Source organism: Lacerta agilis, chromosome 4, assembly GCF_009819535.1.
Source record: "Lacerta agilis isolate rLacAgi1 chromosome 4, rLacAgi1.pri, whole genome shotgun sequence".
NCBI classification, from domain to species: domain Eukaryota; kingdom Metazoa; phylum Chordata; class Lepidosauria; order Squamata; family Lacertidae; genus Lacerta; species Lacerta agilis.
In genome coordinates this window covers 70,385,788-70,403,632 of record NC_046315.1, presented here as the reverse complement: position 1 = coordinate 70,403,632, position 17,845 = coordinate 70,385,788, and the positions used below count along the sequence as shown (strand labels likewise).

Genomic DNA, 17,845 nt, shown 5'->3' with positions numbered 1-17,845 from the left:
GTGAACCACTTCTGGAGCTCTCAGGAATCATGCACCGCTCAGAGATTGGGAATGGAATATAACAATAGAATTTGGTGAACATTGCACCAGTGAGTGCATCTCCTCAGTGTAACTGATGTTTAGGATTGTTCAGTAAATATCACACTATTCGAATTACAAGTTCATCAAAGATAGGTGATTCTCTCCCTACAAGTTTGTAGCAGATAAGGGGTGGGGGGTGGGAGAATATATGGCAAGAAACAACCGTTACTTATAATTGTAGTTGTCACATTTAAAACTGAGAGTATTGCCTTGTGGCATAAAATCAATCCATACTTCCTCCAGGGCAAAACACAAGGCTAAACTAGAGTACTTTATTGTGGCTGTAACACTTGCCACTTGGGCTAAACAGAAAAAGGCAAAAATCAATTCCTAACATTAGCACGGGAAATTGCCTCATATTGAGTCAGATCACTAGTTCCATCCAGTTGTCTACACTGACCGGCAGAAGTTCTTCAGTGTTTCTGTCAGGAGACATTCCCCAGACCCAGCTGAAGGATTGATTCTGGGACATTCTTTATGCAAGCCTACAGACCTTCTCCGTAAAAGAACTTAACAAGGACCCATTCCGAGCCCAGTTTTATACAAACAGATATATATCCATTATCCACATAACTATATAGAACCTCCAAGGGTCTTCCGGCTGTTCCCTCACTGTGAGAAATGAAGCTACAGGGAACCAGGCAGTGGTGCCCAGCCTGTGGAATGGCCTCCCATCAGATGTCAGGGAGATAAATAACTACACAACTTTTAGAAGACATCTGAAGGCAGCCCTGTATTATGAAGATTTTAATTTTTGATGTTTTATTATGTTTTTATAAGTGCTGGAAGCCACACAGAGTTGCTGGGGAAAGCCAGCCAGATGGGAGGGGTATAAATTATCATTATTATTATTATTATTATTAGATAGGGAAAAGGTGAACAGCTAACCTGTACCATTTCTGTACCAAAGCAAACAAGCCCATTTCATGTGTGGTTTTTCTGCTTCTGTGTGACAGCAAAAATGGGGCTAACCAAGCACTTAGGTGCCCAAGGTGGGTGGCTTGGTGGGTCACACATGCACTTTCAAGCCAAGTTTACAGCTGAATATTAGCCGTTGCGCTGAGGTGCATAAGGAAACTCAACAACTTCTTAAAAGATGATTTAAAAGTTGAGCTTGAGATACACTGTTGTTGCTGTTAATAATTTGGTGCCAAGCAAAAGGTATATGCTCCTCTCAGATGAGGCACAAGATGTTGATCTAAATCACAGGTCATTGCTTTAATGTTACCTCTGCAGTATCAGTGACACAAATCTAATTAATGTCTCTGGAAGTCATTGAAGAGTGAACTAAAGAGGTCAGGCGGGAAAGAGACTAAGCAGCAAACTGGCTCAACACAATATTGGGAATTTATTTATAGAGTAAATGGAGAGCTGGCAAAGCAGGTGTCCAATGTTACAAATGTGCCAGCTCTAAAATATTCATAATTCACAGTCCTCTGTTCCCAATTTCACCTACCATTCACCAAAACAGCTGCTGGCATTGGCACAACCAGTAGATGGGACATGTGCAGTGCCACCAGCTTTCCAACCATTCAGTTTCCATGTTTGTTCCCCCACCCTGTCATGTTGGCTGAATTGTTCTGAAGCATCCCATGTACCATTCCTCACACCTGGAATGATGTGAAAGCAATGGAGCACTAAGTAAAGAAATCAGATCCAAAGCAGCATTTTTTTATATATATTTTTTATTAAACAACAAAAGACAAAATATACAATAGTTTCGAAGCACACATAAAAAAAAAGATACAGCCCACACATAATTTGATGGTATTTAAAAAGAAAAACTAGTCCTAAAAGGGGGTTCAGAAGACAAACGGGAAAAGGTTATAAAGAAAGTAGAAAGAGGGGGAGGAGGAAAGAGAAATTGGGAAAGGAACAAAAAGAAGAAAAAGAGAAAAGAGAAAAGAAAAGTAGAAAGTCTAGATTGAGGTTACTATTTACAACATTGTTACAATACAATTACATACACTTGACTTCCGTTTGCACTCTTTGTTTCTTTATCTTAACCCTTTTTCTCACACAGGTCTTGTTACATCCAACTTGATCTTCTATTACTTTCTAATAATATATTGATATTCAATACGTATATATAGATTTCACCTTTCTATTGCCAGGAAATTTTGATGTTATTGTACTGGTTTAAATAGTCAATAAAGCCTTCCCATTCCTTTTGTGTCTTTTGATTGAATTGACCTCTCATTCTTCCCGTCATTACCGCTAACTGCATATATTCTATCATTAAAGCTTGCCAATCATATATTGTGGGATTATTTTCGTTCTTCCAATTTCTTGCTAAGAGAATTCTGGCCGCTGTAAGGGCATACATTGTTAACGTTCTTTTCTCTGATTTAATTTCTGGAGGTAGTATTCCCAAGAGGAAGGTTTCTGGTTTCTTCTTAATAGAGATTTTCAAAAGTTTTTTTAATTCATTATGAACCTTTCCCCAATATTCCTTAATTATATCACATTCCCACCACATGTGGAAGTACGTTCCCATGCCACTTTTGCATTTCCAACACAAGGCAAAGCAGCATTTTGATTGACTAGGCCGGGGTTTCCCAAACTTGGGTCTCCAGCTGTTTTCGGACTACAACTCCCATCATCCCTAGCTAACAGGACCAGTGGTCATGGATGATGGGAACTGTAGTCCAAAAACAGCTGGAGACCCAAGTTTGGGAAACACTGCTTTAGAGAGAGACATGTTTTTTCTTATTAGTTGGTGGTTTATAAGTACCATTATAAATAAAATTAAATGATGCAATGGTAATGTTATTTTATAGAGAGCATCGTCTCAAACTGGGGCAACTGTAAACAAAATCAGAGTTAGGTCCGAGGGAGGCCAACAACACTGGCACTCAAATCCCGCCAAAGTCCCTAAACACAGCAGATGATCCTGGGTGAGTCACCAGCTTCTGCATTATAGCCAATAAGTAGTTAAGCAAGCCAGGATTATACGTAACACAGCACAGTCCTCAATTCTAAAATGAGAAGTTGCAAAGTTCAAGCTGCACTGGAAGCCACAGCCTGCCCAGGAAGCCTTTACAATTAGATGAATTGGAACTAGTTGCAATAATAATGCAAACGAAAAGAAATGCACTCTGCACATACTCATGTCCCAGGGCTCAGCTAAGCTCTGGATCCAGGGTCTTTCCCTTGACTTCACACAACTCAATTAGGTTTACATATATTTGAAAGGTGACGCTCCAAACAAATGCAAGATTGGCTGTCTAATGCAACCTACCGGTATGTGTGTTGCAAGGCAGGGGAGAGATGTTGTCTACAGATTAAACGTGTAAAATGTATAAAAATTGGCCATATTTCTTGTGATATGGACTATGAGATATTCTCATTTCTAACTAAATAGATTAGAGAAAATATTTCTGGCTCTATAATCCTCTTTAAAGCTGTTATACAACTATGAACAGATTTGGAATAGCAACCTTCTGGATACACATTGCTATTCAACCTGTGGTAAAAGAAACAGAAGCTCCTTAAAAGGTTGCTCTAAGGATTTGCCATTTTCTTTTCTTTTTCCCCTGTAAGTTTACCCAACACGTTTGGGGTATAGCTACTGCAGTTTCCAATGCACTTCATAATCCATTAAAGAAAAAAGAGTAATTCAAAAAGCAGAAACCAAACTGGGGCTAATAATAATAATAATAATAATAATAATAATAATAATAATGGTGCTGCTGTGTTGAATCCAGACGAGAGAAGTGAAAAGAGGGGAAAGGATTATCTTTTTAATTTAATCCAATTTATTTGGATGAAAGAGGACAAGCTTTCAAATCACACTCTTATTTGGCCACCCTTAGTAGCATCCATTCTACATTTTCTCTTGGAAATTGAAGCAAATGTAGCTAACCTGTATCGTGAGGGGAAATGCCCTAGCAATGTGTAAAACACACAGAGAGAATGAGAGAGAGAGAGAGAGAGAGAGAGAGAGAGAGAGAGAGAGAGAGAGAGAGAGAGATCCTCCTCTGGATCTTTGCTGATCCAATCTGTATATTCCTTGCAGCGCTGATCATAAAAAAAACCCCAACATAAATACAACTAATAATTCAAAGGAAAAACTGCTTTTCCAACTCTCCTCCTCCCACCCCACCTTGGCTTTACTATTCCTTTTATCAGACATATTCATTAAAATCACGTTCATGGTTTTCACTCTAAGAGGTTTACATGATGAAACAGCTGTCAATAAAACCCTAAAGAGGATTGGTGCTCACATGTCAGCGGCATGATTGAAGCGGGTGAAGTTGCTCCTATTGCTCCTATAAAGATTAATGTCTAGATCTATCTGAGGCTGCTGGTGGTATTATTATTATTATTATTATTATTATTATTATTATTATTATTATTATTATTATTGCCATTCTTCTTCTTATTTCTTTAAAACCTTGGGAAATGCACATTACGTAAATCAACAACAGCGGCTGAAGTACTCATCCTAAGAATATAGAAAAGATGAATTAATTCAGGCTTTCAGGTCCTCTGTTGGAGTTTTCTACTACATAGAACGTTCTTCACAAGGGACAAGAGTAATGGCTCACCTCACATGCAAGCAAAAAATAAAACAAACCCCATTGGGGAAATGTCTCTTTGGTGATGCTACTGGCATCTGTTGCATAAGAATTGCCATGCAGGACCATCTAGTCATGCAGTCAGTCTCCCAACATGAGCAGCTAGATATCTTTAGGGAGGCTTAGGGGAGGGGGCACACAGCCGCAGTGAAATGCTGGAGAATACAGCTTTGCATTTCTGTTGTCATCAGAGAGAGAGAGAGAAACATAAATAGTCAGATTTTCTTCACAGAAATGAATCAAGGTTAGCAAACCTATTTGTCAGATACGTATTTATTTGAGCGCAAAGAAGAAAAGTTGCACGCAGGGAACATATTAGGTTTGGCAAACCGATGAATTAAAGCAACTGGCATTTTATTCTCTCATATATTCCCCCTGAATGCCTCTCAAATGCTCACAAAGCAAATAAAACATCTCTGCAGAAGGCATGGAGATTTTGCTCCATTTCTCCACTAGCTCATCCACTTGCCAGACCAGGTGCTACCGCCCCCAAGATCCAGTGCCCCAGAGTGGCTAGCACTGTCACTGGTTACCTTCCTCCTCCCTGGCCAGTGTGGTGATCCACCTGCTGTTTTTGTCACCTCATCCCAATAAGTCAATTAGGAAGGTGACCAGAAACAGTGGGCACTGCTAGGTAAAGGTAAAGGTACCCCTGACCGTAAGATTCAGTCTCGGACGACTCTGGGGTTGTGGCACTCATCTCACTCTATAGGCCAAGGGAGCCGGCGTTTGTCCGCAGACAGCTTCCGGGTCATGTGGCCAGCATGACTAAGCCACTTCTGGCGAACCAGAGCAGTGCACGGAAACGCCGTTTACCTTCCCGCCAGAGCGGTACCTATTTATCTACTTGCACTTTGAGGTGCTTTCAAACTGCTAGGTTGGCAGGAGCTGGGACCGAACAATAGGAGCTCACCCCGTCACGAGGATTTGAACCGCCAACCTTCTGATCAGCAAGCCCTAGGCTCAGTGGTTTAGACCACAGCACCACATCCCAAACAGCACACGTAAGTGTGTCTTGGGAGTGGCACCTCTGCCTGAAGGGACACCCTCAAAATCCCTAGGCCACACTTCAGCCCCTCCACAGCCTGTTGCTGACTGACTGCTGAGACCCAAGGTGGGCACAGGAAAGTCATGCCTCTTCCTCGCCACCATTGCATGTTGGCCAACTTCCCATCCAACCCATCTGCTGCCAAGTCTAAGGGGAGTAGGTCTAAAGGAACATGGTGAGGTCATTAAGGGGGTGGGGGCTTTGATGAGGTCTAAGGAAAGCTGGAAAAGGTCTACAGGGAATGGGGGGGTTGTTGAGCGGGTGTGAGTAGCAGGGGGTGGCAAGGGAAGAAATCAGGGGCACAGCCCCTGGTATACGGCATGTTTGAGAGAGAGTTAGTTCTGAGCACTGCTAGGAGAATGCGTCTCTCCAGGCACTTGATTGTTACATCTCCCTAGCAATGTCACTTTCCCACTCCTTACATTGAGGAAAATATGAAACAAAACATTCATTTACTATTGAACCCAACAAAATACTTTTTGCTCTTGGTTTTGCCTCCCTTGAATGGCAAGGCAAAGGCTCAAAATCTAACTGTAATCCCCTTTTAAGTCCATGTAAATCTACTGTCAATACTACAGTACATCTTGTGGCAGTAAATTCTATAAGTTAATTATGTGTTGTGGATCCTCCTTACTAACACAAGAAGCTGCCGTATATCAAACCAAAATGTTTGTCCATCCAGTCCAGTATTGTCTATTCTGGCTTTCCAGGCTCTGTGCCAGAGAGGCCTTTTCAGTCTCTTGCTCCCAGTCCTTTAATCTGGAGGTGCCAGGGATCAAACCTGGACAGAGGCAGTCAGTAGAGAGGGGCAGTGTTGGACACAAAAACAGTGCCTGAAGTTAAAGGGGCTGAAAATTATGATAGCAGTCCCATTTGGTTGCCTTGTCTAAAACTAAAAAAAGGCCAAGGGACTTAAATTTGTCTCATAAGGAAGGTACAGTACCCTCCTGAACATTTTGTGTTCCCCCTTTTTCTCATCTTTCACCTCAGGCAACAAAATGTTTGAACTCTACAGTACCATCCTTTCTGAGGTGGAAGGCACTCTCTACGTGGTTTCAAATACAGGCACATCAATATTTACTAACCCAAGTTTTCAAGCCAAGTTCAAAATGCCAGCCTTCAGCAACCTGGTGTCTTCCAGCTGTTTTGGACTACAACTCCCAGCAGTCTGGTGGAAGTTCACTACTCCAAAATATCTGGGGGGGTACTAGGTTTGTAAAGGCTGTAGTAAATAATAAAATAGGCAAGACATACTAAGGAGTGAGGAAAGGTGTGTGCAAGTTCCCACACACATACACAAATCCTCAGATTTTCAGATGTACTTGGGCAATTTATGAATTCCTGAGCTATCGCTCCAAGAGAATAGCTGATCTCAAAGAAGATGATAGCTAGATCAGACAGATACTAGTACTTCACACAGCAAGGCTTTCTCACTTTAAGATTGCATCCCATCATACATTTAAAGCACATTTCTAGCACATGGCTTCTCCCCCAGAGAATCCCGGGAATTCTAGTTTGTTAAGGGTGCTGGGATTTTTAGGACTGAGTGGGTGCATCCTTAGATTGTCACTGTCCATGCGGTTTCTGTACCTTGGTGGAAGAGAAGCTAGGAGAGCAAAAGTGTTTAGCATCCTCTCCAAGTCCTCAGGTGTTCAAACTGCCATCCTCCTCCTGAATTGCAGGGCTACACGAAGGAAAGAACCCCATCCTGGAAATGCCTGTGAGACTAGCCAGGGGACTAGTCCCTCACGAGGTAGGACACCCTGGACAGGGCTGCTGCTCCTCCTCCTGGTGACAGAAGCAAGAGAGACTGGGGGAGCAAAAACTGTATTTCTTGCATAGACTTTCTTGCATACACTTTTTGGACACTACTATAAAAATACAGGATGGACACATAGACACCACCTTATACCGTAAACCAACTGACCAACAAACATATCTACATGCTTCTAGCTACCATCCCAAACATACCAAACAATCCATTGTATATAGCCAGGCCCTACGTTACAGCCGCATCTGTTCCAACTCTACAGACAGAGACTCTCACCTAAGAGATCTACAGCAAACCTTTTTAGAACTAAAGTATCCACCTGATGAAGTTAAACAACAGATCAAGAGAGCCAGACTGATACCCAGAGAGAACTTGCTGCAAGACAGACCCAAAAAAGAAAATAACAGAACACCACTAGTAATCACATACAACTCCCAAATTAAAACAGTACAATGCATCATCAGAGATCTACAACCTCTCCTAGACAATGACAGTTCCCTTTCTCAAGCTCTAGGAGGAAGACCCGTCATCGCCTACCGACAGCCACCCAATCTCAAACAGCTCCTCGCCCACAATAATACAACAACAGGACTCAACATGGACACTGGTACCAGAGCCTGCAATAAACCCAGATGCCAACTTTGCTGCCACATAAACCCGGACAACACCATTACTGGCCCCAACAACATCAAACATACCATCTCAGGACTATTTAATTGCTCATCTTCCAACATTGTGTATGCAATCAAATACCAACAGTGCCCTTCAGCTCTCTATATTGGACAAACAGGCCAAACTCTACGCCAAAGGATAAATGGACATAAATCTGATATCGGGAATCACAAGACAGAGAAACCAGTAGGAGAACACTTCAATCTCCCAGGACATTCTATAAAAGATCTCAAAGTAGCTGTCTTAATACAAAGAAATTTCAGAAATAGACTGGAAAGAGAAGTGGCTGAATTGCAACTAATCACCAAACTTAAAACTATGGAGAAACCTGGTCTGAACAAAGACATTGGATTCCTATCTCATTATACATGACAAAGCTATCTTTAGCCATCTCACCACACCTATCAGCTGATCACCCATTCCCACCACCCTCTGAGTAATACCCCTTCCCACTCCCCCACTCCCTCACTATATTTAAGGATCTGGTGACTTCTGTTTCAGTGTATCTGAAGAAGTGTGCATGCACACAAAAGCTCATACCAAGAACAAACTTAGTTGGTCTCTAAGGTGCTACTGGAAAGAAATTTTTATTTTGTTTTGACTATGGCAGACCAACACGGCTACCCACCTGTAACTTTTTCCTTTTAGTATCTTTTTTTCCTTTTCAAATCCCACTCATCTATTTGCGAAGTTACGGTTTCCTTATTTCCTTATATCTCCCACCATCCACTGGTTGACTTTACCTGCAGGCTCTTCCACTTCTGCGGTTAAGTGGCAAGAGCCAGGTGGCAGCATGGTGCTGATGTGTATTATGCAGTAATTCTATAACCAGGCTTTTTATTATGATGTGCATTTTGTATTTTCAGTTTGTATTTTCATGCTGTGAACCACACTGTGACCTTTGGTTGAAGGGTGGTATATAAATTTAGTTAATTAATTTACTAATTAGTAAATAAATAAATAGAAATATTTATTCATCCAGTTGGGAGAGATCTTTTGGAGCACTTCACAGTCTGATTGGATTTTCATCAATCTGACTTATTTGGTGTCATTGACGAACTTGGCTACCACACCAATCAGCCTTACGGGGAGGCCCCATAGATACACTTTGCCCCATGTAATCAAACTCTGAAAGAATAGGTGTTGTTCAAACTTTCGTAACCGTAGTACAATGGATCATTTTTATGTCTAGAGCAGTCAACCATAATTAGAGAGTTAATTCCTTTACTTTGGCTATTTATGTTTCAACTTTAAGCCGTACAAAGGCATCCTTTTTGTGAGCATTTGGTTTAAATAAAACATCAGTAAGGAAAACAAGATATCGGAAAACATCACTTCCCCCCCCCATATATATATATATATATGTGTGCAACACAGCTGCTATAAAAGCAGATATTAGTTCTGAAACCTGCTGAGAAAATATCCCTTCCCAGCAATTGGCCACTCCAGCCTCCTAACTAAGCCTCTTTCCCATTAATTATATTGCAGGAAGACATTAAATAAAACATTTATTGACTGAGTCAGAGAATAAAAACAACCACACCAATATGCCATCAGATGAAGCAGAATCTGTGGACTCTGGTTTTCCTTACCTTCCCTGCATGGAGAGTGGACTGAAATCTTTCCCCAGGGTAATGCAACATTCCTGTTCCGGAGCACTGCTTGGGTAGGGCTTGTGTGGTTCTCCCTGAACAGCCATCATTTCCTTCAACAGCTCCAGCTCACTGAAATTGTTGGGAATCGGTTCTGCTGCTACACCTCCGAGCAAGTCCACGTGGTGTGGGATAGGGGCCTGGGTCAGCTCCATATCTACTTTTCTAGACATGGCACTGTCATCTTTGTTGTCCAAGTACATAGCTTGCCTGATGAATTCTGTGTTCTTGCCTGAAAAGCAACAAAAATAAAACAATCAGGAGTCAATAAATACAGAAGTCTGCTCCAAGTACAGAAATCTAAAGCGTTGTGCCTGCATGAGGCTGTGCAGTTCTTAAAAATGATCTATCACCTTCCCGAAGCCAAGTGCAGAGTATCCTTGCATACACCCTAGTAAAGAGAAAGTCGTGGTATCGTCAGTTTGCTACCTGCTTGTCAGCTTTGATCCATTTTCACTAAAATCAGTGGCTGTGTAGAATTCCTACAGGCTTCAAAAACTCCAAGGCTTCCCTGAGATCTGAAGTCTAAAACAGAACAAGCATTTGCACATAGATGAGCCATTTATCTACATTTAACCTAATAATATTCTTTTGGATATCCATTTGTACCAAAATGTACAAGTGGTTACACGTAGGTAGCCGTGTTGGTCTGCCATAGTAAAAAATAAAATAAAATAATTCCTTCCAGTAGCACCTTAAAGACCAACTAAGTTTGTTCTTGGTATGAGCTTTCGTGTGCATGCACACTTCTTCGGATACCAAGTGGTGCGTGTGAATTAAGGCTGCATTGCCTTTGTAGACATAAATTGTGATGTGCATTGGTAAACCATAAATAAAGTGTTGCACTGCAATTACAGAACATCAAAAAAGATATCTGGGCCATCATCAGGTGGGGAGTTGACCAGTTCCAGGATGTCTAATATTGCTTTTAGAACTGAAATCTCACATTGGACTTGAATGTGCTTCTTGCCAGCCAGCATGTGTCATGCAATCACCCCCTTCCTCAGCTAAGCCTGTTCAACTGGATAATGCAAGTTGCAGGTCACACATCTTGCATGTACAACCATTGCATGTACAACCATTCTCATGGAATGCAACAGATATTTACCTCTTGCTATAAGTGCAGAGCTGGAGTTAAATGCTTGGACTATGACCATCACTTAGAGGTAGATCATCTGCTTGCATACAGAAGTTCCCAAGTTCATCCTGTGGCATCTCCAGTAGACAGGACTTGGAGAAATCCCTGAATTCCTGGAGATGCACCGCCAACCCATGTAGACAATACTGAACTAGACCAATGGCCTGACTCAATATAAGGCAGTCCTATGTTCCTATGCTTTGGTTCTGGCCAAGTCTGGATTCCTTCGTACAGAAGCAATGCACCCTGGATGCTTTGGCAGGTACATCTTGAGGACAACAATGTCGGCACATTTGCAAGTAATCCAATTTTAGCATAGGCTATAGAAATGTAAGGGTTTCCTTCCACTATCATCTCCAACCAAATAGATTTTGCAAGATTTGACCATGCATGAAAACCTTCAAAGCCTGTTTGGTCTGAGATGATAGCCGAACAAAACAAATGGGTGTGCAAGTCCTGGACAACGATGGCTTTATCATACCACATACAAAGCACAGGATAACTGCCTAGCACAATTTCATAGCCTAACCCTTATGTATCAGGAATAGGCCAGGGCCCTCTAGAACTGTAAGTCCCATCAGCACCAGCCAGCATGGCCAACGGTCAAGGATGATAAGAATTATAGCCCAACAACATCAAGAAGGTGCCATGCTGGTTCCCCCTTCTATTTATGTTCCCTCGGGGTCAAAGGAAACATTATGGGGAATGTGTTGCTTCTGTCAGTCCCTATCACCCCCATGGTAGCATATAGTAGCAAGAAAGACAGAATCACATACAGCATTTCCTTGACCCAACTCCAGTTTCTTGGCTGTTGTAGGACAGCAAACGCTACCCATTCCTTGTAATAGAGGCCACAAGCTCAATGGGACTTATTCACTCCCAGGAAAGCACGGGTGGTTGTAAAGTGTTAACATCACATCTGAAAATGACTTAAGGAAGCTGCCAGTTCACACATAATCTGGCAATATTCCTGTATTCATTATTCACAGGGAAAATAAAAAGGAATGAAGTTGCCCAGGAGGTGAGCAGGACCCCAGAGTGAGGGAAGCTAGCCATATGGATTCGTATAGTCAATGCAGGCCCTGTGTGCCGTGCCTCGATAGCTATCAGGACTGACACATTCTTGTAGATCTTAGCTGAATCAATGTCCCCGCTCCCTGAAACCAGAAGTAGTTGGATCTATGTATGCATATGCAGATGAAATGCTCACTTTCTTTTCTCTCTTTCACACATGTGCACGCACAATGTTTGGAATGGATTGCTTAAGAAGGAGTTGTGTTGCATGAAAAATGTGCGTGTGTGTGCCTGTCAGTATATCTGAGGGCACATACAATGCTTAACAGATGTGCCTGTGTGGGCGAGTAAACTGATTGCCACAGCTAAGTAGTATTTTATTAAGCTTGTCCATTTTACAAGGCAGCATTAAATACACATTTAAGCAATGATTCACAGAAAGGGCTTCCAGGCACAGTGGCGTTCTGAAAGGCATGAAATGCTATAAATTTGGAACTGTGATGTTTTTCACCCACCTCGCAGTGTGTGTCGCTTATTAATGTCATCATACACTGTAGCAATGTGATTTTTAAATACACACACACACACACACACACACAAGCATACACTGACCTCTTGTGGCAAATAAGCAGAGGTTTCTTTAACTCCCCACTCCCGGTAAGGGGCATGTGTAAAAGGTTTCTCTGCAAAATGGGTACAATAATAACATTTACATACACATGTTTAATCAAAGCAAAACCCCACAGTGTTCGGTGGGGTTTACTCCAAGGTAAGCATGCATTAAAATTGTAGCTTTATGTTTGTAGTGCTTTTCCACAATAACAACAGCAAAGGGCAGGTGCCTGCCCTGACAAGCTGACCATTTAAATTTTAGATGGGATGGGGGAAGGGGAAAAGATGTCCCTGTGTTTTGCTTAGCAGAAGACTTTTGCCCAGCCCCTCTACTGATCCAGATCTGCGGGGCACTTTTTGAATTCATTTTGGACTTTAAATTACTGGGTTGAGAGATCTTACATTGTGCAGAGGTATAAATCTTAGAAATAAACTTGTGGAAGGGATCATATTTTGGTGGAGGGAACCATACTTTGCGTGCAGAGAAATAATTACTTGGGATAACATGAACACAGTATATACTTTGGGCTTTTAAAAATAGTAATATAGGGAGATATAACATAAGACAGGATTTAAAAACTAAAAAGCAAATGGGAATAGATATTGCACCCGCCTCTGGTTTGCCCATAGTAAATCATGGTAACTGTTCAGATAAGGCTGGCGATATTTACTTTTGCAAATTTCTCCTCCAAATGGGGTATGCAGCAATCAGTGGAAACGAGTGTCTTGTGTTTGGTATTGTGGACTTCTGGAAAGAAAGCAGCTATGTTGTGCTCAGGTGAGGAGCAAATAGAAGGAGGAGTGTGGCATTAGAGATAAGCCACATCCAAACAGCATTGCACTATGAAGCTTCCTCACCAGCAGTGACTGACTGCAGACATTTCACAGTTACTTTGACTTTTCAGATTTTCTACTGTAAAGTGAAATCTGGATTAAACTTCTTTTTTAAAAAAAAAAAAGTGTCGGCTGTGGGGTTTTTTTGGCATCATGGACATGAGCAGCACTGTTTCCTGGAATCATCCCCAGGCCCAAGAACAAATAAAAATAAGTCCTAAAAAGTAGCACCATAAAAACACAACATTGAAACAAGATAAAGTTTGCCTTGTTTATTGGGAGGACAGGACTCTGGCCTTGCCCATGTCAGCTATGAAATTTTAAATAAATAGCTATGAAATACCGTTTCTAGTATCTGTAAACCTTACTGTAGCCCAGACATTGCTAGAACTGGGAAAATGCATTTCCTCTGCTCCCTGTTCCTGTGGAAAATTGCAGTCAAACATAACTGTGTGTAAATGCTAAATAGTGCATGAAGGGGTTAAGACCATAATTCTGAGAGTGTTTTTAACTCTGCTGGCGGCACAAAGCCCTGCATTTTGAATCTAGGCACCCAGATGATTCTTTTGTTAATTACCAACATGTGGGTCAGATCTAGTTCCACCACTACATACCATATTTTTCCGTGTATAACATGCCCCCGTATATAAGACAACTCCTATTTTGGGGGGACTCCAAATTGAGGAAATGGGGGAAGATCGCCCAGACTTGTTGAGGTTTTTTAGGGGGGATTCCCAGACTTGTTGAGCTTTCTTCGGGGGGACTTGATGACAATCGCTCACCCACCTGACCACCACTGCCAATCACACGTATTGACGAACCCATCAATCATCTGCCCGCTAGCTGCCAGCAGCCAACAATCGACCACCCAACTGCCGCAGCAGCAATGCGGCTGGCTGCTGCTGCTGCTGCTGCTGCCATGGTTTGTTGGGAAGTTGTACAAAATACCAAAATGGCATGATCTCTCTGCCTTGTGGGTATATTAATGTGAACAGCCACTTTGCCAACTAAGTTCAGTTTTACACAACCATCACAAAGCACTGAACTTCAACTGGTGGGTCACCCTCACAACCTACAACTAAGTGGCAATCTTAGCGGGGATGGGTCACGTTGTCTGTCCCATAATCATCTTTTTGGAGAGAGAGAAAAAAGCCCCTTGAGCAAGCAGGTGGGCTAAAGCAACGGTAAAAATAATATATAAAATTAACAAATAAAAGTGGTTCATATCTTGTCAGTTGATATTAAAACTGGATCTCGAATCTAGAAATCAGTAAGGTTAGCTTCTTCTCTTCCCCACCCCACCCCTCTCCTTGTAACTTGGTGTTAGAGATGTTTGCTTGTTGCGTTTCTCTGATTTCTGTTCTGCCATGTAGTCTGCGTGGACTCCCTGGACTGCCTGTATAGTTAAAGAGCTAAAACTGGTTGAGAAAAGTATGGATTTCAATAAGATCTCAATCTGTGGTTTAAATTACACCTCATAAAACAAGATAACGCAACACAGCAGAAGAAGCAGTAAGACTTACGAAGAGAACATCCACCTCGCCTTGCGAACGCTAGCTAATATAAAGTACATTAAACACCCTGACCCAATGTATTTTTACAATGCTATGTAATTTATGTTTTGTTCACTGCTTAGAGCCCTCTTGCTATTAAGGTAGATACACGCAAAGCAGCAGTCTGGGCTATAGATGAAGGGAGCTTAATAATAATAAACTAAAGCCCTAAGAAGTATCTCTCAGCATGGAAACAGGAAGCAGCCGGGGCTGATGCCAACCCTTCATTCTCCTCCTGTGCATCCAACAGCTAAGTCTTTATCACTTTTATAAGCAACCCTGGCAGAGAGAACTGTGTTTGCAATTTCTATGTGCACACAGACTTCTACATCCTGCCAAGGATACTCACGTTGGGAACCCAGTGTGCCAGAGCGGCTAGAGCATGGATGGAGAAGTTGTGGCCTTCTGGATACTGCTGGACCACAACTCTCCATCAACCCTGACCATTGGCCAGGCTGGCTGGGAACAATGGAAGTTGAAGTCCAACATCATCTGGACAGGTTCCCCATCCCAGGGCTAGAACACCAGACTTAAGTCTAGGGAGATCTTGGTGTGAATCGCTCATCAGCTACAAAGCTCACTGGGTGGCTTGAAGCCACTCCTGTGTGTGGTAATGTGTATTACTTCACACACAAATCTAGTGAACCCGCACTCTTGCAGTTAGCACCCCAACTGCTCGTTCTGCTGAATGAGGCCCTGAACTTCTTCCCAAAAGTCCTACCCTGAGTGCACCATTGAGGTCTCCCAACATCAGGGAGTAGAGAAAATGACTTCCAGGTCAGGGGGTTTAACTTATTGCCAGGCATTTTCTTCTTCTAGAAGTTAAGCTCTGCCGAAATATAAAATCAGTGTCAGTTCCCTCCCACCAATTTTGTTTTTAATGCTTTAGGCTTCCAAGAGAACAATGGCTTTTAAAACCTGTCTAGAAGCTATCCAGCGGCCTTTCAAGCTGAGAACCAAGCTTTCTAAAACACATCTCAGAAAAATGTGTTATTGTACCCAGAGTGACGTCTCCAGATTATTGTTATTCAGTGTTGTCAATCTTTCTTATGTCTAAGTTGATAAACGGCAGGTGCTTCAAGTTTGCAGCTCCACAGCAGCATACTAATGAATAGCAACAGTTCACATTGCACATCCCCTGCCTGATAGAGGCTATGCTTCCTTTTCAGCAGGAACACAGAATCTGTCTTTGGCTGCACACACACTATACCTTTAAAGCACACTCAAAACACATCTCACACCTCAAAGAACTCTGGGTACTGTAGTTTGCTAAGGGTTGCTTGGAACTGTAACTCTGTGAGAAGCAAACGACAGTGCCCAGAATTCTTTGAGGAGGGAAAATGTGCTTCAGATATGTTTTAAAGGTATAGTGTGTTTGCAGTTTTCTACAGAGTCAGACCATTGGTCTACCTAGCTTCATATACTGACTGGCAACAGCTCTCAGGGTTTCAGGCAGATGTCACTCCTAGTAATAGCTGGAGGTACCAAGAACTATACTTGGGATTTTCTGACCACAGCTAGAGCTCTTCCCTTTTCACAGAAGTGACATTGGGAGACAAACTCTTTATCCCCAAAAGATTCAATTCACAGGGTGATTTCCCATCTTTTTCATGGGCCATCTCATCATATGCTGATGGAACCAGTTATGTTGTTCTGCTGTTAATACCATGTTTCTATAGTCAATCTTTAAGGGGCTATTATAATTGATACGAGAGGGGGGGGAACCAGCACATTGTTTTTTCTTATTGTTCAGGAGGCAGCCCAAGATTGCTGTTTACAAAAGAGCTTTCCTTGAACCTCTGGTTTTCTTTGAACTACTGTTCTTTGAACCTCCAGACTGAGGGTTCAATCTTCTGCTTATCAGCTGGTGAGTGAAGAGTGCAAATCTGCTTACTGCAGGGTCTGCTTTGCCAGTGCACTCCCCACAGGGAATGTTCTGGTGAAGCAGATCCCAGCAGGATTGAAACTTCTGCTCTCCAGCTGATGACCAGAGGGTTCAATCCTGAGGGCTGCAGGGGTCTCCATCGCAAGTGTATTCATCAGTTTTGTCTTCTTTCTTTGTTACAGATGCTATAGGCCAGGCATAGGCAAACTCAGCCCTCCAGATGTTTTGGGACTACAACTCCCATCATCCCTGACCACCGGTCCTTCTACAAATCACTTACCTTCTACAAATTGCTTGCTAAAACTCCAAATTCTCTACTAGCCAAACAAGCCTTCTTAGCCTTCACCGGCAGCAGCACCTGGTCAAGAGGCATGGAGTCCATTCTTTGCATAATCGTGTCAGGCTACTGCCTGGTCTTTTACTATGTGCTATGGCCATAGGGCTAATGCAATAAATAAATTGATTGGTCCTGTTAGCTAGGGATGATGGGAGTTGTAGTCCCAAAACATCCCATATTGTTAATCCAACATTAACTATTTAACTTTGTCCGCTGTACCAATTCTTCCTTTTTTTTTTTTTTTGGACATCTATAGAAGGTTTGAGATGCTTGTCCATTATAGCCTTCTAAGTTGAGGTCCATAGCTTCCAGTCCATAGCTCCCACAATTCTCTCTCCCTACAGATGTAGCCAGCCTTGCTTTCTTCCCTTGACAATATATCTGTTTATTATTCTTGTAAAGCAGAGCTTTACAAACTTTTCAAGTTGGTGACACATTTTTTAGACATGCGTCATTTCACAACATGGTAATTCAGTTTTACTGGCAAACCAGAGGTTTAACTAACCCCTTTCCAGCCCCAGAAGGAGCACAGGGAGCATTCGCATGACACACCTACACACTGCAGCTGACACACTAATGCATCGTGACACACAGTTTGGAAAGGTCTGTTGTAAAGTCTTGGTTGTCAAGTCTTGCTTGGTTCGCTCTTTGCAATGGAAGGCAATTAT

The 17,845-nt window shown here is 42.2% G+C and overlaps 1 protein-coding gene across 1 annotated transcript in view; it reads right to left on the bottom strand.

Annotated features, from left to right (window-relative positions):
- Nucleotides 1-17,845, bottom strand: part of OCA2 (OCA2 melanosomal transmembrane protein) — a 137,808-nt gene that overhangs the window by 110,808 nt on the left and 9,155 nt on the right. Inside the window, exon 2 of the mRNA XM_033147523.1 lies at nt 9,745-10,036. Coding sequence (XP_033003414.1) covers nt 9,745-10,007 — 263 coding nt within the window. The 5' untranslated portion in view covers nt 10,008-10,036. The remainder of the gene's footprint in view (nt 1-9,744; nt 10,037-17,845) is intronic.